This window comes from Pleurodeles waltl, chromosome 1_1 (genome assembly GCF_031143425.1).
Source record: "Pleurodeles waltl isolate 20211129_DDA chromosome 1_1, aPleWal1.hap1.20221129, whole genome shotgun sequence".
NCBI classification, from domain to species: domain Eukaryota; kingdom Metazoa; phylum Chordata; class Amphibia; order Caudata; family Salamandridae; genus Pleurodeles; species Pleurodeles waltl.
In genome coordinates, this window is record NC_090436.1 from 621,593,360 (window position 1) to 621,620,243 (window position 26,884).

The window sequence follows — 26,884 nt, forward strand, 5'->3', positions numbered from 1 at the left end:
TGCATAAAATGTGTCTACCAATTCCCCTGGAAGCTGCCTCATTTGGCAAAGAAGAAATTGTTCATAGGAATTGTAAGAGGCTAAAAATGTGCGGTCAGTGCTCATTTCAGCATGGCATAAGTGCTGCATTTTTCTGCTTATGACTTACCTATTTTTTTAATGGCAGCTCCCCCAAGGTGCAGGTGCATGTGGCGGCGACGTTCATTTTAAAGTGCTGTGGCAGGAAAGTATTTTCTAGTCTCACCACCCAGTCTTTCCACTGTGCTGCTTGAGCTGACGGGGGACCATTTATCACAAAAGGCTCCAGGGCAGGCACCAATGCCATCCTCTGTCCGCTAGGGGTCTGTTATGGGATCAATTGGGATAAAGAGGATCTACTAGTATCTTTATGGGTTTTTTAAGGATATGTTTATTTTGAGATATAGGTACATAGGTTGCACTGGTGATGTTTCTTTCTTTTCTTTTATTTCTTTAGGTCTGTTCTTTGGTCCTCAGGGGCCCTCGTCACAAGATAGGTAACTTCTGGCTCAGGACTCCGATGGATTCCCCTCTGGAGAAAGAAAGACACAAGACTTGTCTCAGGTAAGTGTTTCTTATAGGTGTGATATGGTATGGGTCACCAGGGAGGTGCTCGTGGGGTAGTTGGGGTAATATGCACTCGAGGTGTATTTTGACATCATCCATAAGTGATTATGGGCAATCTCCCATCACTAACTATTCCCACCGGGTTAACCTCACTGCATTACAAGAAATATCCTTCTTTCATTCTCCTTCCCTCCCCTCGCGGTCAATCATTAGGAGTCAGTTTTCATGACTAAATAAGCTTGTACCTTGTTGAGCAGCATTCCTCCAGGAATGTGGCGTGGCTGTCATGCAGTCTGACTCTCTCCGGACCTCTCCCCGACTGTCTTCGGCCTTGGTTTCCCTCCGTTCTCCGTCCTCACCTTCTTATGCGATTCTGGTGCTTCACGGTCGGGTCCCGCGTCTTCTCAGACAGCTTCGTCTCTCCTCTTGGTATCTCTCTGGTTGCCGTCTCTACACTCTCCTCCTCTTCTTCTTTCTTCCCCGCATTTCCCTCCCTCGCTGGAGTCACCCCGGCCCCTTTTAGGGCATGAGCCAGTTCGGGCTGAGCAGCATACGAATGTATGTGTCTATTCTTTTCTCTGCATCCACGCCGCCACCTCAGCATGGCCTAGTACTGCTGCATGCCACATATGTGACATGTGCAGATGTAACACATATACAAAAAGACCCAATTCAGGAGGTAAACTCACGATTTTTGGAGGCAAAAACTGCTTAATTTTGACTTCCCTCTGCATGAAGTTGCCTCTGCTTCAACAAAAGGCAATGGAGGAAATACATTATCCCGATTATTATTTCTTATAATCTGCCTCTTCCTCTTCTAAAATGTTTGCATATATGATGGAATACTGAATAATTGATGGCTACCCAATATAGCGGTTAGGTGGTGGGCTGTGTAAAGTACAGTATTTTAGTAAACATGTAACAAGCCACTCTCTTAATTACATAGGGCATACCTACCAGACAGGATTCCAAGTTTACGTTTCTTTGGCCACACCCCTTCAACCCCCTTGTACTCCCAGTTAAAATCACTAATAAAAAAGTTACCTATACTGCAACGAAGGGAGATCTTTAGAAAATAATTGTGTATTTCACTTTATTGAGATGTACACACCTACACCACGAGCACACTTTCTGCAAAATTAAAGATGCAGACCGGAACAATGACATCCAGCGAAAGGGAAAATCTGTACATGAGCCTTCAAGCTCATCGTGATTGGCTGCGTACCGAGCTTTCTTCCTTCTAATATGATTGGCTACTCGTAAAGCAAAACCAATCCAACGATTGGCAAAGAGCGTTTGTGTTTGTGTTCTTTGATTGGTAGCAATGTTCACATTCTCTGCGCTTGATAGGCTCTTGAACTAAAGGGTCGGTTAAACATGTAATTTCTTATTCGGGAAGAGAGCGTCCAGTCCTTCGTTGTCCCGCCCCTTTTAGTTTTCGGGTGTACAGTAAGACGTCTGAAGATCCCGGCCGTCCTGGATTTTCACCCACCCAACTCGGGATGTCCTGGCGATCAACATGGAAACAAAGCGAGCGGAGCCCATACCGGGAAGCGTATTGGACGACCTCTGCAGGTGAGAGGAGTACAGAGTGTCGATGTCAACAATGACGTCATTAAACGACCGCTCTCGCGGAGGGAGACACCAGGAATCAACAATTTAAAATGTTCAGCGATCTAAAAAAATAGAAGGAGCTCGCAATACATGTTTGTGAGTGAGAAACATGCTTGTGAGTGAGAGATGGAGGGATGTGTCTTCATCTGTACCTTCAAAATCATTTTCTTGAAAGCGTGTCTTTGTCTTTGTTGCGTACATTTTACTTTCTCTTTCTGGAGTGTCTTTACCCCCACCCCCACTTTATTAACTTACTACTCTGTGATCTGGCTTCCCTTCAGTTTCACGTGACACGCTTGAGGTCTGAGAGTTCTCTTGAAAATGTAATCGATAAAATACTTAATCTAAAGATGCACGCGTTTTATGGTCCCCAGTGCAAACAAGGGAAACGGCCTCTTTGACTGTTTTGGGGGTAAATCAACCTTTATCAGGGTTTAAAAGGCCCCCAGGGCTCCGACCCTCAGAGCCCCTGCACCAGCAGCATCAATGTTAGCTACTCCCCTGTCACTCACTTTTGGCCTTTGTTGCTCAGAACCTTTCATGCTTATCTGAACTCTGCCGCTGCCTCATGCCACTACGAGATAGAAAACCGGTACAAGTATTTAGTGAAGAAGGACCTGAATTAGTTTTGCTGTGTGGTCTGCTTCCTGAAAATATTGAATAGTTTGTTAATTGAGAAGAAAAGGCTGGAGAATCTGTACGTTTTTTTCTAGTTCAGTTAAACATGAATAAGAATGGTGGTGCAGTATGGTGGGAGATACTTTGCAAAAGTTTACTAGTCCTAGTTGATAAGTATCAAAGTAGTGCTAATGAATAGAGGTGGATGAAACTTGGAGTTTCACTCTGTGGAATTCTGTGAAGTTACATAAAAACTCCTCGAGATTCTACAGATTTTCGCCAGCAGGCAGAAAATATGCATGTTGTGCTGCTTGCCCTCCAATTTAGCACTAGTAGCAGAGGTGTGATGTATTGATTTGAGTGGGAGCACGCAATCACCATGGATATCGAATATGGAATTAAGGTGACGCGCAACAACAGTTGTAATTGTGATCAGATGGCTGGAGCGACATGGAATAAACGCACATACCAATTTAGGAACGCGATCCTATTGTGTTTTATTGACTTTCAACACAACTTCACATTGGCGACGAGGATGGCTGTCGCCTCAGTATCGTGGCAAAAGTGAGTTACTATGGTTGGCAGTACTCACTGAGGCGTCCAAGGCTGGATTCAGCTGGCTCCGGTCGAATCGCTGTTACCGACGATCGCAGCTTTTGTGCTCCCGGCGGCGGATTGGTGCTTTGTTTGATTTGAATGTCGTGGCGCGTTTAAAGGTCTGCGGCTCCTCTGATCCCGGCGAGATTAACTGAAAAGGCAGAAGGTGGTGAGGAAGGCGACGCTGGGTTAGTCTCCGATCGGAAGCTGTGTCTAAAGCTTCCGTTTTTGGGGGCGTGTCCCAGAACCCTGTTGCCCTTAAAAGGATTGTCGTTTGTACATTTTTTAAAGGGGAAGTAGCGGCAAAGGCTTGGCTGAGTTTTATCCCCCACATCTTTATGTCTGGTAGACAGTGGTAACAGGAAACGGTGACAGGCACACCTTCATCCCTGGATTTTTTTTTTTTTTGCCTGTCGTGTGGATCATATGGTGACAGGCACACCCATAACATTGTTTGGAAGCTATAAACAAAGCTAATTACCAAAGGAAACCACTGTGACAGGCGCACATCGGAGGAGTGGAAACACTAGCATTTGGCCCCCAGCAGAGGAATTGGAGATTTGAAACATTGTGTCAGTTACGCAGCAGTATACTTGTGGACAAACATCCATTGTGTTGCTTTGTAATTTGGGAAAATATTAAGTATAGCTGAGTAATGCAGAACGTAACACCCCCTCTGTTTTTTTTAAGCATTCCAGGGGATCCGACATATCCATGGACCAAATGGAAGAAAATGTTTGTTCACTATGCTAGAGTGTGTGGACCGACACTGAGTGCTGAACAGAAACACGCATTATTGTTGCACTGTCTGGGGGGTGAGGGACAAGAGGTACTAGAAAATTTGCCAGACTTAAGTATTGAAGAGGCTAGAAATTTGAATGAATACAAGATGTGTATTATGAAACTAGACAAACATTACTTACTGATGGTGAGTACGATAATGGAAAGATATTATTTTGGAAAAAGAGAACAAGGAAAAGATGAGTCGGTGGAGGAATTTATAACCAGTTTGAGAAAGCTGGCAGCGTCATGTAAATTTGGAACGTTGATGGATGAGAGAATTAGAGACCAGTTTGTATTAAAGTGCAGTAGTGATAACATTAGGGACGAGTTGTGGTTTTAAAGATGAACCACCTTTGGAGGATGTGATTATGGTGGCAAAAAGAGTGGAACATACGCTGAAGTGCATTAAGGAATTAAGTGGAAACAAGGTTATAAGTGGAGAATGTGCAAAGGTGGAAGAGATAGTATGTGAAGTGAAGAGCAAAGAGAGTGGAGGAGAGAAAAAAAGGAGGATGTAGTGAAATTCAAAGGAGAATGCTTTTGTTGTGGCAAAAGTGGCCACAAAGCTAATGCAAGCATTTGCCCAGCATTGAATGTAGTGTGCAATGGGTGCGGGAAGAAAGGACACTTCTACAAATGTTGCTGTAATAGAAAGAAGAAGAATTATAATGGCAATATTTTGAAAGAGGTCAAGGAAGTATCTCAGGAAGTGGTTTTCCAAGTTGGAGCATGGGTGAAGTGTGGGGAACATCCCAGTGAAGTGGCGAGAGTGGATGGGGTTGATCTACTAATGCGATTTGATTCATGTTCACAATTGACGATAATTTCCAAGAAAAGTTTTGACGTATTAACTGGAAAAGATAGAAAGTTTAAGAAAATGGATGTGTGTCCTGGCGGTTATGGTGGGCAACCCATGAAGATGTTAGGGTACTTCGAAGGTCATATTGAGCTGAAGGGCAGACATCTTTTAGGGAAAATTTATGTGTCCAACCAAGGTGACAATCTTTTAAGTTGGACACATCCAAAAGCTGTTAGGTGTTGTATTAAATCCAAATGCACAACCACAAGTACAAGTCCAGTGTGTGGATGGTTATGACAGCGAGTTGATCCATGAATTTCCTGAAGTGTTTTTGGAAAAATTGGCATGTGTAAAGAGCTATAAACATAAAATTAGGCTAAAGAGGGGTGCCATTCCGGTGGTGGCGAAGATGAGAAAAATTCCTTTGGCTTTACAAGAGCCCGTAGTAACAGAACTTAAAAGGTTACAGGAGACGGGCATAATTGAGGAAGTGGAGGCAACTGAGTGGTTGGCTCCTATAGTGGTGGCAAAGAAGGATGTTGGAGATATCAGATTATGTGTGGACCTTAGGGCTCTAAACAGAGAGGTGGTGGTGGACAAATTCCCCCTTCCAAATATTGAAGAAATAGTGTCTATGGTTGGTGGAGCAAAGTACTTCTCCACTGTAGATCTAAAATCGGCGTATCACCAGGTGGAGTTAAAAGAGGGTTCACAAGAGTTGACTGCATTTATAACACCTTTTGGTGCCTTTTAATTCAAGAGAATTCCTTTTGGGCTTGTACCTGTGGCCTCTGTGTTTCAATGCATTATGTACAACATTTTGAAAGATGTGAGTGGTGTGAAATGTTACCAAGAGGATGTGTTGATCTATGCTGACACAGCGGGGGAGCATTGGGAACGAGTGAGATTGGTTTTGAGATGTTTAAGTCGAGCTGGTCTTACCCTTAAGAAAAATAAATGCCGTTTTGGTCTGACTAAAGTTGAGTACCCGGGACATTTGATTACAGGGAATGGGGTAAGACCCAAACCAGATTTGGTAATGGCTATTAAAAAGATGTTTTCTCCCCAAACTAAGGAGGAAGTGAGTTCGTTTTTGGGGATGGTAGAATACTATGGGAGGTACATTAAAAATCTGGCGGAGAAAACTGTAAATATGAGAGATCTGTTAAAGAAAGGAAGAGAGTTCAAGTGGAATGCCAAGTGTGAAGAGGAGTTTGTCAAAATTAAAGAAGAACTGGAAAATGCTCCTTGTTTACAAGCTTTTAAACCGGGTAGGCCAACTGCTATTGTCACTGATGCTAGTGCGAAAGGGTTGGGGGCGGTTCTGATGCAGGATGACAGAGGGAAGAAAAGAATGATTGCTTGTGCATCTAAATCTTTGAGTGAAGCTGAAAAGAATTATTCCGTAATTGAAAGGGAGTCGTTGGCTATATATTGGGCACTGAAGAAATTTAGGTATTTTGTGTGGGGTATGGAGTTTGTGGTGCTGTCTGATCACAAACCTTTAGTAGAAGTGTTTGGCAGTAAAGGTCTTAATTGCATTTCTGCAAGAATAAGGAGGTGGATCATCGGGCTACAGGATTTCAAATTTAAAGTGGAGTATTTACCAGGCCATTGAATGTTAGTGCAGATTGTCTTTCCAGATTGGTGGAGGAAGATGTGAAGGATGGGGAGCAAAAGGACGTAAGTGTGCAGGAAGAAAATGTGTGTGACATGTGGTGTAATAACCGAGCAGGAATGGAAAGAGGCGTTGAAGGAAGATGTAGAGCTGAGTGGAGTGTGTGAGGCTTTAGAAAATTGAAGATTTGGTGTTCTAGGTAAGGTTTGGAGCTTGATAAAAGATGAATTGGCGGTGGATAAGTGCATATTGTTGAGAGGTACAAGATTTGTTTCAACAAAAGTGTTAAGAAACAGGATAATGAACTAAGCTCATGAAGGCCATCTTGGGATAGTCAAGACAAAAGAAAATTTAAGGGCAAATTTTTGTTGGCCAGGTATGGATTTGGAAGTGGAACGCGTGGTCAGAGAGTGTATACAATGTGCACGGAGTGACAAAATACTAAAAACTCGCAATGTACCTATGTATTGTAGGAATTTACCATGCAAACCCTGGGATGATGTAGCAATTGACATTGTTGGTCCTTTACCAGGTGAACACTCTACCCCATATCTGATTGTGGTAATAGACTTGTATTCCAGGTGGGTGGAAGTCAAAAACGTATGTGATGTTTCCTCTTATAGTGTGATATGTTTTCTGGAAGACATTTTTAGGAAAGAGGGTTTTCCTAAGTCATTATTATCAGATAATGGTCCACAATTTTGTTCAACAGCCTTTGAGAAATTCATGGGTGGGTGTGGCATAACTCATAAAAGGTCAGCTGTGTATCATCCACTAACGGTGCAGTTGAAAGATTTAACAAGTATATAAAAGAGAGCATTTAACTTGCAAAGACAAACACTTTGAATTGGCGGACAGAACTCTTGAAGAGGATCACAGCTTATCGGTTTTCACCCCATTCAACTACTGGTAAATCTCCTTTTGAACTGTTTAGGAAAAGGATACCCAATACAAATTTGTCTCCAGGATGGATGGAGTGGATGAAAAATGGCTTCAATCTAGTCAACATGGAGTGGCGGGATAGAGAAGAAAGACTCATGCATAAAAGAAAGCAAGAATGTGATACAAGGAAGAAAGTGTGTAAATTGAACATAGCTGTGGGTGATATGGTGAAGGTGAAAGCGCCCGTAGGGTGTTTAGACGGGTCAAAATTCACTAGAGCTCTTGAAGTGATTAAACTATTTAAGAACGCAGTCAAAACTTCTGATGGCAGGATTTGGAACATGAACAGAGTGGTTCGGCTGAAGGAGGTGGTGGAACCGGGTATAATTACGAAAGGGAACAGCAGAATCAGAGGCAATTGTTGGTCAGGAACACAAAGTGACGGTCGAGATGGCACTGGAGGGTTTGATGGAATAAGGAGAAGTAGTAGGAGGAAAATCAGTCCTGTACATTTTAAAGACTACGTTCTCAATTGACAAGGGTTGGGAAGTTGTTGTTTGGGATACTAGAACTAACCTTGCATAAGAAAGTTTTTGGCACTTATGATGTTGTTGTGTAAACAATTAATACACACTGTATAGCAGGGATTTAGTTTGGTTGTGTGATGATAATTTCATATGTTTGGGTGTGTATAGATTTCAAGTGCCTTTAATTTTTCTTTTTTTTGTTGTTGTTATTGTTATGTGGAAACAAGTATTTCTGTGTAGCTTTTGTTAAATATAAAAAGGGAGATGTGTGATGTATTGATTTGAGTGGGAGCACGCAATCACCATGGATATCGAATATGTAATTAAGGTGACGCTCAATGACAGTTGGAATTGTGATCAGATGGCTGGGGCGACATGGAATAAACTCACATACCAATTTAGGAACGCAATCCTGTTGTGTTTTATTGACTTTCAACATAACTTCACAAGAGTCACCACTGAAAAAATTGCACCAATGACACCATGTGGCGTGCAAGAGCACCTGGCCATTCAAGTTGATTTTGCTGCTGCTCGAGTATAAAATCTACTATTCTGATCTGTCAAGTCACCTGCAGATTGCCTGTGCCACCTGCATTCTGAGGTGCACACCCGCATATTATTTACCAGCATTTCCAGAAGAACTTAGCCTTTGACAGAATAAGGCAAAGAAGAGCTGAGCAGGGAGAGTGAGGGTATTTGTAAATGTAAGCGTCAGGACCTCAGTGTGATTTAAAGCACTATGATGGAGGAGTACTGGTAAAACAGCAGCTAAAGGAAAGCTGTGGGTTAAATGGAGAAGGGAGGTGTGTTGACAGAGATGATGACTGCCCAGAGTAGGGAAAGCAGAACCGACTCAGGAGAGCAGAGCTTTGAAAAGGAGGAAGGGAGCACTTTTCTCAAAACAGCAATTTGATGGAGTACAGAAAACCTCCAAATATTTTATTTCTCTTTTTAAGGTCTGATATCCTGAATCTTACAGTGTCTCCTAGCAAGAAACTTGTCTTACACATATACACTTTGCTCCTTAATAGAAAGGTGTGATTCTTGAGGCTCAGAGTGTGGGTACAGAGTAAAATCTAAGCTGAAGACCAGTTCTAAAACATAATACGGATATGCAGAATAAAAGATGCACAACTCTCAAAACCTGAAATGTGCACATGTAGGATTCATTGTAAAACAACATATTTGTTAGTGAATGCTGTTTTTAGTAGACACTGGTGAATCTGTGTACTTTCTTTCCTTATAAACCTTTATGTTGGATCCCTTTTGTATGATTTTTGTTAATGATACAGTAAAAATATAACTGTCGCAGAATGTGCTGCATAACACTGCTTAATTTGTCCTATTTTGCTGCATAATTTAACCATCCGTATCACATCATTTGGTTCTCCAGTGCCAAATCAATTCATTGTCACTGGTTTAGAACCTATTTGAGGTAACTCTTCTGCATTATATTGAAATTTGGTGGTTGAATTGTTCTGCTCTGTTATGTTTGCATATACCACTGTGTTGCTCAACACAATGGTTTCCATGCATTGAGAAGTGATTTTGCATTTGTGGTACAGTCTATGCTTCTGTTGTTTAATAAGATATTTGAGCCAGAATCACTGGACATGGTAAATAGTCTGTTTTCTGTATAGTCCATGAGTGTTTGTGAGTTCCTTCGTATTCCCAAGTGTATTGTGTGTGCTAACCACTATTGCAATATTTTAGCCAGAGTTTAGATTGAAAGGTGCCATCAGCCGTCTAGATGTCACCCCTGCTTTCTCACCCATAGATAGCATTCAGAACACTGGTCACCAGAGGACCAACTTACCAACAGTTACAGTAGTGCATGTGACAGAGAAGCAGGGTGCTCAGAGACAGTTGGTGACACTCACTTTTGGGCATAGTTTGGAGTACGGGATTCCCTCCTTCCGCCCCCAACCACTTGCTGTTCAAGTCAATCATCATGTGGTAACAGGATAGGCTTATCAAAATATCATCTGCCATATATACTCTGTCCTAAATATTGTCTGCAGAAATGTCAGCAGATTAGAGTTAATGATAAAACAGCTACACTCAATGGGACAATGTTTTTTGGGAACCATATTTAGAACACATGTCAGAAGTTACTTCAGTATCCAGTATTCAGACATCCTGTTTACATTTAAGGCCCACAACACCACTTCAGTGTAACAGAATTGGAAAAATAAGTTGTAGTCGTACACCTCATTCACATATATGTTTTGGTGCCAACGCATAATAGTGTAGTTAAAAAAAAATAACAACCTCCAGTGTCTATCTCTTCCTGTTTATTTGTAGTTTAAATCTGTTAATTGGGCAGGTATGAATGCAGAGACATTTCAAAACACTTTTGAGACCCAGTGCATCAAAAATATAAATTGCAGTCCTCAGCTGCTGGCAATATATAGCAAATAATACACATTCCACCTTCCACCCTCAAAAGGCCTTGCCATAAGGAAAGGAGTGTGGGGAACTATGAGGAGTGCAAGACGATCTCCAAAGAAACCCCTTCCTCAGAAACTCAGTTTGATTCTTTAATGGTGCTTTGATAACTGGCAAAATCAGATTCACATCTTTCATGTCTTGTGAGTACACTATTCAGGATGTGGAGTCCTCTGTTCCTGATTTATCATGCTTCCTTTTTTTACTTTTATAAAAGTCTTGTGCTGATTTAACTTGAGTTAACACAGGAACAGTTTCCACTGTCACACTCAGTTTTGATGGACACTAACTAGACCCTGTGAAATTCAAAGCCAGCAACGTTTTCTTTATGCCCTGTAACTCTTTGTCTCCTTCAGTGTCAGTCTGCTGAGAGAGAACACTAAGATCTTTCCACGTCTGTATTGAGGTCACACTGCCTCGCAATTGTGTGGGATATCACCTCTCCCTGATGCACAGGGCACCATTTTTCCAGGGCCCCCTAGGGGAATATGTTCTGCTCTCTGGATCTCCAGCTTTGTGGTAAGATCTCAGTGACACATCCCAGCCATGAGAAATTCTAGGAGTTGGGCCTCCAACTAATCACCTTCAGACACATGGCCATCATTTAAGGGTCACCAGAGTTCACAGTTGCAAGACTGGTCTTGACCTTTGCGACTTCTGGCATAAGAGGTAGTGCTCTTGGCACTGATTTGCTGTCGGCTCCGACCTCTTAATTCATGGGTGTGGAATTTAATAAAATATCTACTTGTCCATGGTGCAGGTTGCTTCATAAATCTTATTGTCCTGTAAACAAGTCTACTTTTACCTTTGGTGCCATGTAGTGCAGTGGCAAATTATGGCAGTAATTTAATTATATAAGAGTTCTGATAATAGTCTCTCTGATTACGCAAGTGCTAATTCTATAGTAGGGCTTTAATAATAGCAATTTCCAGTTTTGTCATGCCTTGCAGACTACCCCTGTTACATGGATTATTGCCCGATTGCCGATATGCTTCAGCGTGGGTGAACTATTTTTTTTTACTCTCCCCTTCGTGCTGCATGGTGGCCACAGTGCTCACAGTGCGAACATGCACAACAGTGTGAACTCAATTGGCTGTATTGAAGCGCTGGTCACATTGTTCACAGTTACCTAATCAGAGTCATTTATTTTGGGCTCTCCCCCTAAAACACTTGAAATTGGTGAATGCTTTATGTAAAACAGAAATCCTCAGAGCGAAAGCGGCTCTCCCAGCACAGCGCGAGAACGATACTACAATATTCACTGCACTCGGGAAAACTCAACCCATAATACTTTGCAGGGCATTACTTTTACAAAACAGTTTTACTCAAACTCAGCCTGTGGTGGTCCTCGGACAATGAGACCACCACCAAAATGTTTACAACAGTATGCTCTTTCTGTCTACTTTGGGTCCCCTCACTAACTTAGTGGGGACCCCAGAATAAAGACTCCTCCAACCATTCAGTGTCTGTTTAAACTTTCTCATGGCTGGAACATTTGTTTTACAGCTGCTAATAGCTTTTGTTTTAAGGGTCTTGTTTGTAATATCATTGTTATAGGCCTGCTACCCCTGAATATTTGTAAAGCTTTATGCCCTCTAGGGGCTAAATATGGTTACACTGCATTATTTATTGCCATTTTCTTTTTGTGTGATTATGTCCTTTAGGGGCTAACCATATAGTTACATGACCATGTTTCTTACAAATGCTATTTTCATTGTGGTGTCCTCTAGGGACTGTTCTAACCATTACAGTCATATTAAAGTATTTGTGGCACAGAAACCTGTCCCAAAATGCTTTGCAGGGCATTTTTACAAAGCATTTTTGCTCATAACTCAGCCTGTGGTGGTCCTAGGACAATGGGGCTAACTTCAAAACATTGACCACAATGTGCTCTTTCTGTGTACATCATCTCTGGGTCCCCACACTATGTTATTGGGGACTCAAAAATAATAACCCCTACCACCGTTAATTATCTTTTTAACCTTTCTCATAGCTGGAACCTTTGTTTTACAGCTGGGAGAAGTTTTGTTTTATGGGTCTTGTTTGTAATATCACTGTGGTAGCATGCTAGCCCTAAAAACACCATCTAGGGGCTAAGTATACAGGGAGTGCAGAATTATTAGGCAAGTTGTATTTTTGAGGATTAATTTTATTATTGAACAACAACCATGTTCTCAATGAACCCAAAAAACTCATTAATATCAAAGCTGAATATTTTTGGAAGTAGTTTTTAGTTTGTTTTTAGTTTTAGCTATGTTAGGGGGATATCTGTGTGTGCAGGTGACTATTACTGTGCATAATTATTAGGCAACTTAACAAAAAAAAATATATACCCATTTCAATTATTTATTATTACCAGTGAAACCAATATAACATCTCAACATTCACAAATATACATTTCTGACATTCAAAAACAAAACAAAAACAAATCAGTGACCAATATAGCCACCTTTCTTTGCAAGGACACTCAAAAGCCTGCCATCCATGGATTCTGTCAGTGTTTTGATCTGTTCACCATCAACATTGCGTGCAGCAGCAACCACAGCCTCCCAGACACTGTTCAGAGAGGTGTACTGTTTTCCCTCCTTGTAAATCTCACATTTGATGATGGACCACAGGTTCTCAATGGGGTTTAGATCAGGTGAACAAGGAGGCCATGTCATTAGATTTCCTTCTTTTATACCCTTTCTTGCCAGCCACGCTGTGGAGTACTTGGATGCGTGTGATGGAGCATTGTCCTGCATGAAAATCATGTTTTTCTTGAAGGATGCAGACTTCTTCCTGTACCACTGCTTGAAGAAGGTGTCTTCCAGGAACTGGCAGTAGGACTGGGAGTTGAGCTTGACTCCATCCTCAACCCGAAAAGGCCCCACAAGCTCATCTTTGATGATACCAGCCCAAACCAGTACTCCACCTCCACCTTGCTGGCGTCTGAGTCGGACTGGAGCTCTCTGCCCTTTACCAATCCAGCCACGGGCCCATCCATCTGGCCCATCAAGACTCACTCTCATTTCATCAGTCCATAAAACCTTAGAAAAATCAGTCTTGAGATATTTCTTGGCCCAGTCTTGACGTTTCAGCTTGTGTGTCTTGTTCAGTGGTGGTCGTCTTTCAGCCTTTCTTACCTTGGCCATGTCTCTGAGTATTGCACACCTTGTGCTTTTGGGCACTCCAGTGATGTTGCAGCTCTGAAATATGGCCAAACTGGTGGCAAGTGGCATCGTGGCAGCTGCACGCTTGACTTTTCTCAGTTCATGGGCAGTTATTTTGCACCTTGGTTTTTCCACACGCTTCTTGCGACCCTGTTGACTATTTTGAATGAAACGCTTGATTGTTCGATGATCACGCTTCAGAAGCTTTGCAATTTTAAGAGTGCTGCATCCCTCTGCAAGATATCTCACTATTTTTGACTTTTCTGAGCCTGTCAAGTCCTTCTTTTGACCCATTTTGCCAAAGGAAAGGAAGTTGCCTAATAATTATGCACACCTGATATAGGGTGTTGATGTCATTAGACCACACCCCTTCTCATTACAGAGATGCACATCACCTAATATGCTTAATTGGTAGTAGGCTTTCGAGCCTATACAGCTTGGAGTAAGACAACATGCATAAAGAGGATGATGTGGTCAAAATACTCATTTGCCTAATAATTCTGCACTCCCTGTATAGTTACACTGCATTACTTTTTCCTGTTTTCAGGTTGAGCGTTAGTGTTCAACCTGGTACAGGAATTTGGATCTTCTATCGTCCGACGCCTGGGACATATTGTTTGGGATCAAGGGCAACAAGCTTTCATGTTTATTGTGTCTTTGAGACAAGTCAATCCCCTGCAACACAAACCCTTTGGCTGCCGGTTTACAGAGAAGGGAAATGACTGCAGTTGAGGTAATATATGTGTACATATGTTAATGCTGTTTGAACTTGTATTTATGGTTCATTAATGAAAAGCCTTCATCATTAGGGTGAGCGCTGTAAATACACGTTTTAAGGTCACAGTGCACTACTGACTGTGGTTCCAGGAAAAAAAAAGTGTACATACATGTTTGAAAAGTTTAGCAATATGAGGCTAAGTATAATGCTCCCAGAATGCTCTCTGATTAGATGCAAATATTTGCAGAAGCTTATAAGCAATAGTGATTTTTTTTTGCTTTCAAAATGAAATGTTCAGGAAAAAATGCATGTAGGAAAAAAACATTTCACTACCATGAAATTTTAAGTGCCTTTTCTTTGAAGCGTCATTTAGTAAATTGTGTTCATGCATGGTAGTATTTCCCAAAAATATTCGTAATGGAAAATCAGTGTGACCATTTTCAACAAGATTATAGGAAGCATTAAAATAAACAATCACCGGCAAAGCCAACCAACGTGGCACCTTTTTTCGGGAGTCTTTTGGTTTCGTCAATGTGTGTCTTGTTTTGACATGGCTTTTGTAACGCTTTATTGTTGCGGGAGCTGCCAGGCCCTCACCATTGTAACAAACACTGGCATAAAGAAAAAAACGTTTTTGGTCTCAAAATGCATACATTGTTACCAGTGGCGTAACAAAGGCCCCTCATCCCCCCCTCAGCACAGCACCTGCCCTAAGTGAGTCTGGAAGGGGGGCCCTTCATATTCTTTGCTTGGGGGGGAGCCCCTCCAGTTTTGTTATGCCACTGATTGTCACAGTAGTTCCTGGCACTGAGCAAAACTACTTTGTGTGCCAATATGCTCCTTGTGGAAGTGCAGAATGCGATCACTCACAGTAAAGCCAGTTGATAAATAGAGAGAAATAGAAGTTTAATAAAAACAAAATGTCTTTGTTAACACCAGACCTAATTAGGGACCCAATTCTTAAAGAAAGTCACAAAAGTGCACCCATGTTATATATCTTTGAATTAGTGGCTTTCATGAATTCACAAGAACTTAGAGAAGTAGACCTGGAAATCATACTCCTCGGAAATATTTGTGAACTGTATTTTAACACAAGCAAATATGCATGTGTAGATTTGCTCATGCGAAAAACTATTAAGAGTTTACAGGTTCACTTTCCCTCCAACCACTTTTTTCTCAACCTTGGAGTACATTTCCAACCTTTCTCATTAGTGGAAAAGATTAGAGAAGAGCTGTTGAAAATCCTTAAAACATGCAAGTTAGTAGGTTTGCAGACTCAAGGACATTCCAGCCCTGGAACTATTGCTTACTGCTTCCTCCAGCCCCAGTATGTAGATCTGTGGGAAGGTGGCAAAATAAGGAAATTACTATACTAGATTGAAATTGCAAGTATTCAAATCCTACTATAGTAGTAGCCCTGGAATATTCAGGGAGGCTATTATCAGAGCTTTTAGATAATGAGATTGCTGCCATAATATGTTGCTGCACTACATGGCACCAAAGGGACAAGTAGATTAATTTTTTTATATGACAAGAACATTTAAGAAGCAACCTGTCCCATGGACAAGTAGATATGTTATTAAATTCCACACCCCTCCTGGTGTATACTTATACTCTGGGTTAAAGCAATTTCATTTGTCGGTTGCTGTGTCATTTGAAAAATCATGCTTGCTAGTGGTCAGTTCAGCCTTTTTCTCCCTCCTTTTTCTATTTCAGAGCAGTGACCTACTACTATATTGTTCCACTTTGGTTTCTTTATCTGTTGCTGTGACGGACTATTTTTGACATTTCTTTGGTGCTCCCTTTTAGGCTGGTAGCTGCCTGCTTTCATTGCAGCATTCAATTCCTGCCACCTCCTCTCATGTCGCTGACATCTGTTTTGGCTTTATTCCAGTGCTGCCCTCTACCCTGCTCCTAAAATAAGCTTATTTTTACTAAACTAGGGCACCTAAAATTTGCTTATTTTACTAAACAAACACCATATGCCCTTGCATTGAATCACAGAGAGTCTCTCTTTCTCCAGGGCCCCTCCATGCCTGCCCTCATGACATCGCACTCAGGGCATTGCTTATCTCCTTTAAGGGGCCATAAATCTTCTCAGGCTGCTCTGCTAACTTCATTAGAGCTTTGTTGAAATGCGAGACAAGAATGCCTTTACTTTTTGATGCAGAGTATTGGATGCGTCTGAAGCTAATTCCTCGTAGTGGTGGAGGCTTTGTGATTCAGAGGTTGATATTACTTAGTCATATTGACTGTTACTGCTTCATTTCAGAGCAGAGTTGAATCGACTAGTTTGTGATACATCTTGACCTACGGCGTGATTGTTGTGGCAGGTTTGTAGTTTTGAATTTGACATTTTGGAGTGTAGAAAATGTTTTCCCATGACTGTATAAAGTCGTATTGGGAGGTGATTTTGAAAATACTATGGATAACATTTCTTACATTTTAGTATCTCTCAGATTTAAGAAGGTCCACTGCGCTGACGGTTTAGACTGACCCTTCTAGTTGCGGCTGGGGGTGTATAGCCGATGTGCTTCTGTTTCGGTCATTAATAATCGAGGCACATAGTTAGGCCAGGCCTTAAATAGGGACAGCGCCTGCTGAATCTCTGACCTATCTTTTTCGGGTCAAATATTATTTTCCTTATTTTCAGCTGATTAAAACAGTGATGGATTTCCCAACACTAACCTGTAAAAATATTTAAGTGAATCCATCAGCGATCCAGTCCTTGCCTTCATTTCACATGTTTTACTTCATCTTACATAAGCTGAGTATTTGCTTTTTCTAGCTATTGTGTTTAAGAAGTTTTTTTCAAGCAGCATGACTGTAATACAGCACAGACCATGAATTTGGTTGCTTATAGGTGTCTGAGTGAGTTTAGGTTGTGGGTGGGCATTTGACTGGCACTTTTGAGAGCTTTGCGTCTTAGATTAAAGGCAGTTTGAGCTCCTCACGGTGCCTATCAAGGCTTTGTGAACATGTTAAGAATATATGCACATCCAATCCTCGGCCTCTCTGCAGAGTCCAGTAGCCACGTACATGGTAGTCCTAATTGTAATTTGATGAGAAAGTGTCCAAAGGAAGTACATAGCTGTCCAAATTTTGAGAAAAAAGAAAATGCAGTAGGAGGAGATCTGGGTTAAGTTGAGTAGATGTAAGGAATGCGTACAAAAGGAGAGATGAAAGATTATGTGTGAGTTAGGCAGAGAGGATTCCAGAATAGTAGGAGAAAAGCCTGTAAGTTTTGTAATAGAATGAGAGACTGCAGAAGAACTTATTGTGAAGTGGAGAACAGGAGTGATCAAGCCACTTTGAAGACCGCAACCCCTTCCACAGACCGTAGTAACATTTTATTTCCAGAACTGAAACTTTGTCAATCTCGTTCTCTGTGCACGTTCAGACTTTGCATGATAGGTGTGACTGACTAAATCTGGTTTGGCAATACACTGTAATGGCAGAGGAGCAACCCAGCTACTTGCTTGTGAATTTGGCTAATTCCCCATAAAGGCAATTGATTCTGTCTGATATTCAGGCTGGGATCTGGGGCTTTGCCCTCAATGCATTTTGCAATCAGAGATGCTGCCCATTTGAGACTGTCAGTCCTTCGTATTATTGAAGTCTAGTGTTTCCTTATGTGGAGGCAGATTATGTCCTATCCTCTTAGGTCAGTTCATATTTGTGCTGCTAACTCTATAGTTATGATGCTTATTGAGGCAATAAATTCTGCAAAAGAAATTACCCTCCTTTTAATGTTGGAAATGATAGTGCTATACAGATTTTTTTAAATTTCATCTGGGACGTTCCATGTTTTGCTTTGTGCCAGAAACCAAATGTAATCCATCTTTGCCTTGCTTCAAAAGTAATGGTTTAGTCGAAAATGCACCTGTTCAAATGACGACCCAATCAAAATAAATACAAATGTTAGTCTGTGTACCAGATGAACTAAAGCACAAACAACTAACCATAAGGACGTTTTTGCTGCTGCCTTCTTGGGCACTTGTGAGATGCATCCGGTATTCCCGGGGCATATGATCACCATTTAAACCAAGTTATAGCAAAAGTGATGGTCTTAAAGCAGATTCAAGCTGATGCTCTGTCACAGGTGCTTATTTTGAGCCTGTGGTTTCCGGGGCTCTGCACTGGTACTTAATTCTCAAGACTGGCCCTTATGACAGTCCGCCACTTGGTGACGCTGTCTGTCTTATTTTGAGATGAGAACAACAGCAGTTGTCTATTAATTCCGTATACATTAAATATGAATACCTACTGCCCACATAATTGTTTATAGCTGTAGGTGGTCTGGAATAAGTTGAATTGTCAATTGTAAGAGTGAAATGGCTAGTAGTTGTGTTTGTACTGTTATTGGCAGTTCTGATAGGCAACGCATGGTGCAAGTTGCAGTGGCCTACTAAGAGGGGCCTCTAGCATTTTTAAACACAAATCAGGCACTGACCCTAACCCATATCTCCTTAATCCGTAGTGGCACAGACGATAAAAAAAATAGCTATGGAATGCATTCTTGGTAATTATCGTTTGTTTAGATTAATTGTGGCATTTCAGTTAATCACTCTTGTAATGTCTGAGTATTTTTTGACAGTGGTGGTACTCATGTCAGCTAATTGGTAGTCCAGAGCTCCAGCTGTGGCACCCCCCTATCAGTTGGGATGTTCGCACTACCTTGCTGCTGCCTCCCATGTTTTGTGTACTCGGCGTTGCCCCTGGGAATCAAGCAGCACTCAAGGCTGTTCTGGCCGTCTTTGAAGCCCTTTGGAAATTGGACCTCCAAATGAAACATTGTTGCAAATTAAAATTTCACAGCAAAGGCATAACTGAGTGTTGGGACGGTACTATGGTGTGCTAATATAATTTGAGCCTAGGTTGAAGGCACTGCTTATTTGATTTCAGTATTCATGCCAGGTCCGTTGAATAATGTTACATGTGAATAAAACTCCAAGGTACCCGTGGATATTTGTGAGCACAGGTGGTACTCATGTCGACGAATTGGGGAGGACAGAGGTCCAATGTGGGGATGTCCATTAATGCAGTCTATTTGCGCCACCTTGCTGAGGTAATACCAGGATAAAGACTTACTTTGGGCTGTATGTAATAAGGCGCTTTGTCTGTATATGGCAGAAGGATGTCAACATGGACTGGTGTGGGCTCAGTTTTACCTGTGAGGGTGCTGTAAATAGGTGCAGGCCTAACATTTCTAAATGTTTTGGGATATTATTGATGTCAGTGCTCGAAACCCTCATCCGCTGTTCTTTCCCTGGAGGACATCATGCTGTTAGGTTATTCTTTTAGCCTCATTCCCCCTCTCCCCCCTGGCTGATAGGTCAGCTGCTGGCTCTGCTTACTCCCACCCTCCCCCACCCGGTCTCTAGACCTTTTTATTGCTTCAGCTCCATGGTATGAACTAGACTGCTCTTGTACACACAGATGGGGGTCGTTTGCACCTTCAATTTTCTCTCTCCTCGTTTACTATAACCATTGGCGTGTGCATTGCTTCTCCCTTGTGATATAAGTTGTAAGAAAAGATTGCAGAAGTCAGGGATCTCTATTCATGTATAATCTTTCCAGTCATTGGAGCCTTCCTGCTCTCACAATTGTCTTTCTTTTGTTAAACTATAGACTGTGAAGCACCCTTTCCTTGTGGGATTGTACGCACTACCATTCCTCTCTCTTGGGGCGGAGTTTTTGCCCTCAGCTACGGCTTTTTCTGTTTGTGTGTACTTGAATGAAGCCTGCTGCATAGTATTAGTTTGAGTTGCTTTATTATGCATTGGTGGTGTTCAGGCATGATGTAAAAAAATTACTCTGTTAAAAGATCCCTGGCCCAACTGCCATTCTCCCTGTCAAGAGGTATTCACCTTTGTTGTTAAAGTTTAACTCCTCAATTTCACCATCAAGCGGTATTTGAAACCCTCGTTCCTAGTGAAACCCAGCACGGAGATGAGGTTTTAGATAATCTATAGTACTTTGAGCCACCCTCTAGGCCAAAGGGCCAACAACCTAGGGGAAAAAATAAAGTATCCTATGCTTCTAGAAATGGGTCGTTATTTTATCTTAGTAGTTGTTTACACAAATTCTGGTTAAATAAGGGTGCATTTTTTTATTGCCTGCTTCTGCCCTCCAAAGTGCACCTGATGTGACACTGTCCATTTTTTTTGTTTTTGATATCTCCCTCATTAGAAGTCATATGATCGCCATGCTTCGTTGCACCCTGCCCCTTCGTAATGCATGCTTCATACAAATTGTATTTCCTTCTGTCCAGGGACCTTTTTGTGTTTGCAGTCCTGCTCAACTGGGACATTCTTCAGTGTTCATGCACTTGTTTTTTGGTGGAGGACGCATTGTGCATTTAGTTTCAGGATTCGGTTGACCATGGAATCATTGGTTATTTTTAGTCACAAGAGAATAGGGATCATTGATAATAATACTGTCAAATAAAGACAGTTTTATATGCTCATACTACATTTTGTGGGGCTTCGTTATGTTCAGCTATTTCGCTTTGTTGTAGATGGGAGCATGAATGCGTGGCTGGAAGTGTGGGTGAAGGAGTGTGGCATGCAAGAGGGGGGTTGCTTGAGACGCAAGCTTAGCTTCACCTCCATACATAGATGCAGTGATGAGAGAGTAGCTCATTAATACTTATCTTTTATTTGTACTTTTATTCATTAGCCTTCAGATGGTCCTGATTTGCAGGTTTTGGCACCCAAAGGTCGGTATTTTTCTTGGCTGTCCCAAACAGCACAATGCTGATTACTCAAGACATCATTTTTCAGCGGGCTTAATTTCATAAACGCATGTACCATCTGATAGCAGACATCACATTGTATACTGACTAGCTCCAGAGACCAGTGTTTAAGTTGAGCTGTTCACCTGTGTTGGAGAGATTACGGAGGTATTTAGGTGGACAGACATTACAGTCACATAGGGTCTGTAACGTGAAGTGCTGCAATGCCAAGTACCGTTTCTAAGACATCTGTGTATCCCTTTTGACTTTTTTGCCGGAGTTCCCATGTAAAACATTAAAATCAGAAAGCAGCATTCAGAGGGTGCTCCTGAACAGCGTGATTAGGTTTAAGGGGAGGGAAAAGGACGAGGATTTTCATATTTAACCTTGATGTGTCCTACTTTGGGGCACAAGAGTGAGCATACCCCTTTTGAGGTTTAAGCTGGGAAGCAGTTTTGTGCCATCTACAAGTAACCAGCTTGAGTTCCCTTTTGTGGGTGTGTTAATGGAGCTTATGAATTTTAGTGCCTGTTTTCTAACATGGCTTTTCTTTATGCTTTCTATAACCATCATTTACTATGTGGATCTGTAGAAAGAAAAACATTTGCTGTTACCGTTCATAAAATCAGCTTTGTATTCTGTATACACATAAATATTTTGTCATTGCATCCACTGCAGAGTCAACATAGAGCTGAGGCTGTTTGATTAGATATTGGTACACCCGAAGGCAACTATTTCAAGAATACACCGAGTTTTTGTTCAAGTCAATGATTTTAACCGACCATTGGTGCCATCTGCAAAATCCCTTTTCATAAAACCTGCTAATGTACAACAGTGTATGTACGTTTTTGCTAGTTTAGTTCTGCCATCTCCACCTATGATTTGTAGAACCCCATACTTTTCCCTGGCGGTGTTGACGAGGCAAAGAGATCTGATCAGAATTGCTGTGATCATTGTAGCTCTTGGTTGGTCCCTCATATATTTCTTAATTGTGATCCAGTTCTTGACTACTAACCTAAGTTCACATATAAAGTATATCATCTGTGAAGTTGACACCTCATTTAACGTTGTGCATGAGTGAGAACTTTGGCTTCCAGCAGGTTAAAAAAAGGTTAATATCGTAGGAAATTCAATACAGAGCCCACATGTGGCTTGTTGCACTATGAAGTCTAGTGGTCATGGATGAGTTGTGGAGTGAAGCCTGGTTAAGATCACAGTCCAGTTAATTCAGCCAGCAGATCTTTGAAAAGTGTCTGTGAAACAAAAGTGGGAGTACCATCTCTCATTAATGCCAGTAACATTGGAGTCACCAATTTTACAGGCATTGGAGTGCACTGTGATATGTAGTATGCCTCATATATCCACCACATGGTGTTAGCAAACGTTGCTGTGGATGGAGCATTTCATGGGGGGCAGGGGTGGTGGTGCAGGTAGTCGGCCCTGGCCTTTTGGCCCCAGTCAAAGGCATTTGAGCTTTGGTGATGTTTTCCGCCTAAATTATATAATGTGGGTCACATAAAGGTGTTTGTGTTAGCTGCATAATTTATTCGCAGTATGAAGTGCTATTGATACATTGTGTTTTTGTATCAAATGTCTTGAATATCAGTGTCCACTATCCTTAAAAGAGCTGATGCAGCTATCTGGGCTCATTATATACATGACTGAATTTATCCAGTTTTTACCTGTTGGAAGAAGAAGTCAGTGCATTGCCGTTATCGTGGTCAGACTACTGAGTGGCCCTTAAGTGTCAGATGGCTGACTTGTGTTGCTTAATTTGTTCTATGGATGACATGCACTTGCAGGAAGAGCAAAGTGGAAGAAATAGCCTGGAATTGGTGAACTTAGTTGCCATGATAGTGGAAATAGTAAAAATAACCTAAACACTAGTTCGACTCTGAGGGGTGTGAATTGCAATATGATTTACACCGCCCCCCTTTTTTTTTTTTTTCATTTTTTTTTTCATTTTTTTTTTTTTAATAACCCCTTTGCTGCCTGGCTTTTCCCCCTCAGGTGCCAAGCCTTTTTTTTGGCTATTTGGGGCAGTTCGTGCTTAGGCCCTCATAACTTTTTGTCCACATAACCTACCGATGCCAAATTTGCGTCCTTTTTTTCCCAACATCCTAGGGATTGTAGAGGTACCCAAACTTTGTGGGTTCCCCTGAAGGAGACCAAGAAATTAGCCAAAATACAGCGAAAAGTTCTTTAAAAAAAAAAAATGGGGGAAAAGGGCTGCAGAAGAAGGCTTGTGTTTTTTTTTTCCCCCTGAAAATGGCATCAACAAAGGGTTTGCGGTGCTAAAATCACCATCTTCCCAGCTTTCAGGAACAGGCAGACCTGAATCAGAAAACCCAATTTTTCAACAGAATTTTGGAATTTTACTGGGACATACCCCATTTTTACAATTTGTTTGTACTTTCAGCCTCCTTCCTTTAGTGACAGAAATGGGTGTGAAGCCAATGCTGGTTTCCAGAAAGCTAAACATTTCTGAAAAGTAGACAAAATTCTGAATTCAGCAAGGGGTAATTTGTGTAGCTCCTACAAGAGTTTCCTACAGAAAATAACTGCTGAAATAAAAAAAATATTGAAATTGAGATGAAAAAAACAGCCATTTTTCTCCACGTTTTACTCTAACTTTTTCCTGCGATGTCAGATTTTTTAAAAGAAATATACCGTTATGTCTGCTGGACTCTTCTGGTTGTGGGGATACATAGGGCTTGTAGGTTCATCAAAAACCCTAGGTACCCAGAGCCAATAAATGAGCTGCACCTTGCAGTGGGTTTTCATTCTGTACTGGGTATACAGCAGTTAATTTGCTGAAATATGAAAAGTGAAAAATAGGTATCAAGAAAACCTTTGTATTTCCAAAATGGGCACAAGATACGGTGATGAGAAGCAGTGTTTTTTTGCACATCTCTGAATTCTGGGGTGCCTATACTAGCATGTGAATTATAGGGCGTTTCTCAAATAGACTTTGTAGGAAGTTGGCTCTGTATGTGCTATTTCAAAGTAAGGAATAGCATGCACAGAGTCCAAGGGTTCCCCTTAGAGGTAAAATAGTGGTAAAAATAGATAATACTAATGCTCTATTTTTGTGGTAGTGTGGTCGAGCAGTAGGCTTATCCAAGGAGTAGTGTTAAGCATTTGTTGTACATACACAAGGCAATAAATGAGGTACACACACTCAGAGACAAATCCAGCCAATAGGTTTTTATATAGAAAAATATCTTTTCGTAGTTTATTTTAAGAACCACAGGTTCAAATTCTACATGTAATATCTCATTCGAAAGGTATTGCAGGTAAGTACTTTAGGAACTTCAAATCATCAAAATTGCATGTATACTTTTCAAGTTATTGACAAATAGCTGTTTTAAAAGTGGACACTTAGTGCAATTTTCCCAGTTCCTGGGGGAGGTAAGTTTTTGTTAGTTTTACCAGGTAAGTAGGACACTTACAGGGTTCAGTTCTTGGTCCAAGGTAGCCCACCGTTGGGGGTTCAGAGCAACCCCAAAGTCACCACACCAGCAGCTCAGGGCCGGTCAGGTGCAGAGTTCAAAGTGGTGCCCAAAACACATAGGCTAGAATGGAGAGAAGGGGGTGCCCCGGTTCCGGTCTGCTTGCAGGTAAGTACCCGCGTCTTCGGAGGGCAGACCAGGGGGGTTTTGTAGGGCACCTGGAAGGGACACAAGCCCACACAGAAATTTCACCCTCAGCGGCGCGGGGGCGGCCGGGTGCAGTGTAGAAACAAGCGTCGGGTTCGCAATGTTAGTCTATGAGAGATCTCGGGATCTCTTCAGCGCTGCAGGCAGGCAAGGGGGGGGTTCCTCGGGGAAACCTCCACTTGGGCGAGGGAGAGGGACTCCTGGGGGTCACTCCTCCAGTGAAAGTCCGGTCCCTCAGGTCCTGGGGGCTGCGGGTGCAGGGTCTCTCCCAGGCGTCGGGACTTTAGGTTCAAAGAGTCGCGGTCAGGGGAAACCTCGGGATTCCCTCTGCAGGCGGCGCTGTGGGGGCTCAGGGGGGACAGGTCTTGGTACTCACAGTATCAGAGTAGTCCTGGGGTCCCTCCTGAGGTGTTGGATCGCCACCAGCCGAGTCGGGGTCGCCGGGTGCAGTGTTGCAAGTCTCACGCTTCTTGCGGGGAGCTTGCAGGGTTCTTTAAAGCTGCTGGAAACAAAGTTGCAGCTTTTCTTGGAGCAGGTCCGCTGTCCTCGGGAGTTTCTTGTCTTTTCGAAGCAGGGGCAGTCCTCAGAGGATGTCGAGGTCGCTGGTCCCTTTGGAAGGCGTCGCTGGAGCAGGATCTTTGGAAGGCAGGAGACAGGCCGGTGAGTTTCTGGAGCCAAGGCAGTTGTCGTCTTCTGGTCTTCCGCTGCAGGGGTTTTCAGCTGGGCAGTCCTTCTTCTTGTAGTTGCAGGAATCTAATTTTCTAGGGTTCAGGGTAGCCCTTAAATACTAAATTTAAGGGCGTGTTTAGGTCTGGGGGGTTAGTAGCCAATGGCTACTAGCCCTGAGGGTGGGTACCCCCTTTTTGTGCCTCCTCCCAAGGGGAGGGGGTCACAATCCTAACCCTATTGGGGGAATCCTCCATCTGCAAGATGGAAGATTTCTAAAAGTTAGAGTCACTTCAGCTCAGGACACCTTAGGGGCTGTCCTGACTGGCCAGTGACTCCTCCTTGTTTTTCTCATTATTTTCTCCGGCCTTGCCGCCAAAAGTGGGGCCTGGCCGGAGGGGGCGGGCAACTCCACTAGCTGGAGTGTCCTGCTGGGTTGGCACAAAGGAGGTGAGCCTTTGAGGCTCACCGCCAGGTGTGACAATTCCTGCCTGGGAGAGGTGTTAGCATCTCCACCCAGTGCAGGCTTTGTTACTGGCCTCAGAGTGACAAAGGCACTCTCCCCATGGGGCCAGCAACATGTCTCGGTTTGTGGCAGGCTGCTAAAACTAGTCAGCCTACACAGATAGTCGGTTAAGTTTCAGGGGGCACCTCTAAGGTGCCCTCTGTGGTGTATTTTACAATAAAATGTACACTGGCATCAGTGTGCATTTATTGTGCTGAGAAGTTTGATACCAAACTTCCCAGTTTTCAGTGTAGCCATTATGGTGCTGTGGAGTTCGTGTTTGACAAACTCCCAGACCATATACTCTTATGGCTACCCTGCACTTACAATGTCTAAGGTTTTGTTTAGACACTGTAGGGGTACCATGCTCATGCACTGGTACCCTCACCTATGGTATAGTGCACCCTGCCTTAGGGCTGTAAGGCCTGCTAGAGGGGTGGCTTACCTATACTGCATAGGCAGTGAGAGGCTGGCATGGCACCCTGAGGGGAGTGCCATGTCGACTTACTCGTTTTGTCCTCACTAGCACACACAAGCTGGCAAGCAGTGTGTCTGTGCTGAGTGAGAGGTCTCCAGGGTGGCATAAGACATGCTGCAGCCCTTAGAGACCTTCCTTGGCATCAGGGCCCTTGGTACTAGAAGTACCAGTTACAAGGGACTTATCTGGATGCCAGGGTCTGTCAATTGTGGATACAAAAGTACAGGTTAGGGAAAGAACACTGGTGCTGGGGCCTGGTTAGCAGGCCTCAGCACACTTTCAATTGTAAACATAGCATCAGCAAAGGCAAAAAGTCAGGGGGCAACCATGCCAAGGAGGCATTTCCTTACACAACCCCCCCCCAAACGAAAGAGGATGAGACTAACCTTTCCCAAGAGAGTCTTCATTTTCTAAGTGGAAGAACCTGGAAAGGCCATCTGCATTGGCATGGGCAGTCCCAGGTCTGTGTTCCACTATAAAGTCCATTCCCTGTAGGGAG

At 42.5% G+C, this 26,884-nt stretch overlaps 1 protein-coding gene across 2 annotated transcripts in view; it reads left to right on the forward strand.

Moving 5' to 3' along the window:
• The first annotated feature begins 1,978 nt into the window (after positions 1 to 1,978).
• Positions 1,979 to 26,884, forward strand: part of DCP2 (decapping mRNA 2) — a 275,045-nt gene continuing 250,139 nt past the window's right edge. For both annotated transcript variants that reach the window (XM_069226492.1, XM_069226493.1), the window contains exon 1: positions 1,979 to 2,160. In XM_069226492.1, the coding sequence (XP_069082593.1) occupies positions 2,105 to 2,160 (56 nt within the window). In that variant the 5' untranslated portion in view covers positions 1,979 to 2,104. The remainder of the gene's footprint in view (positions 2,161 to 26,884) is intronic.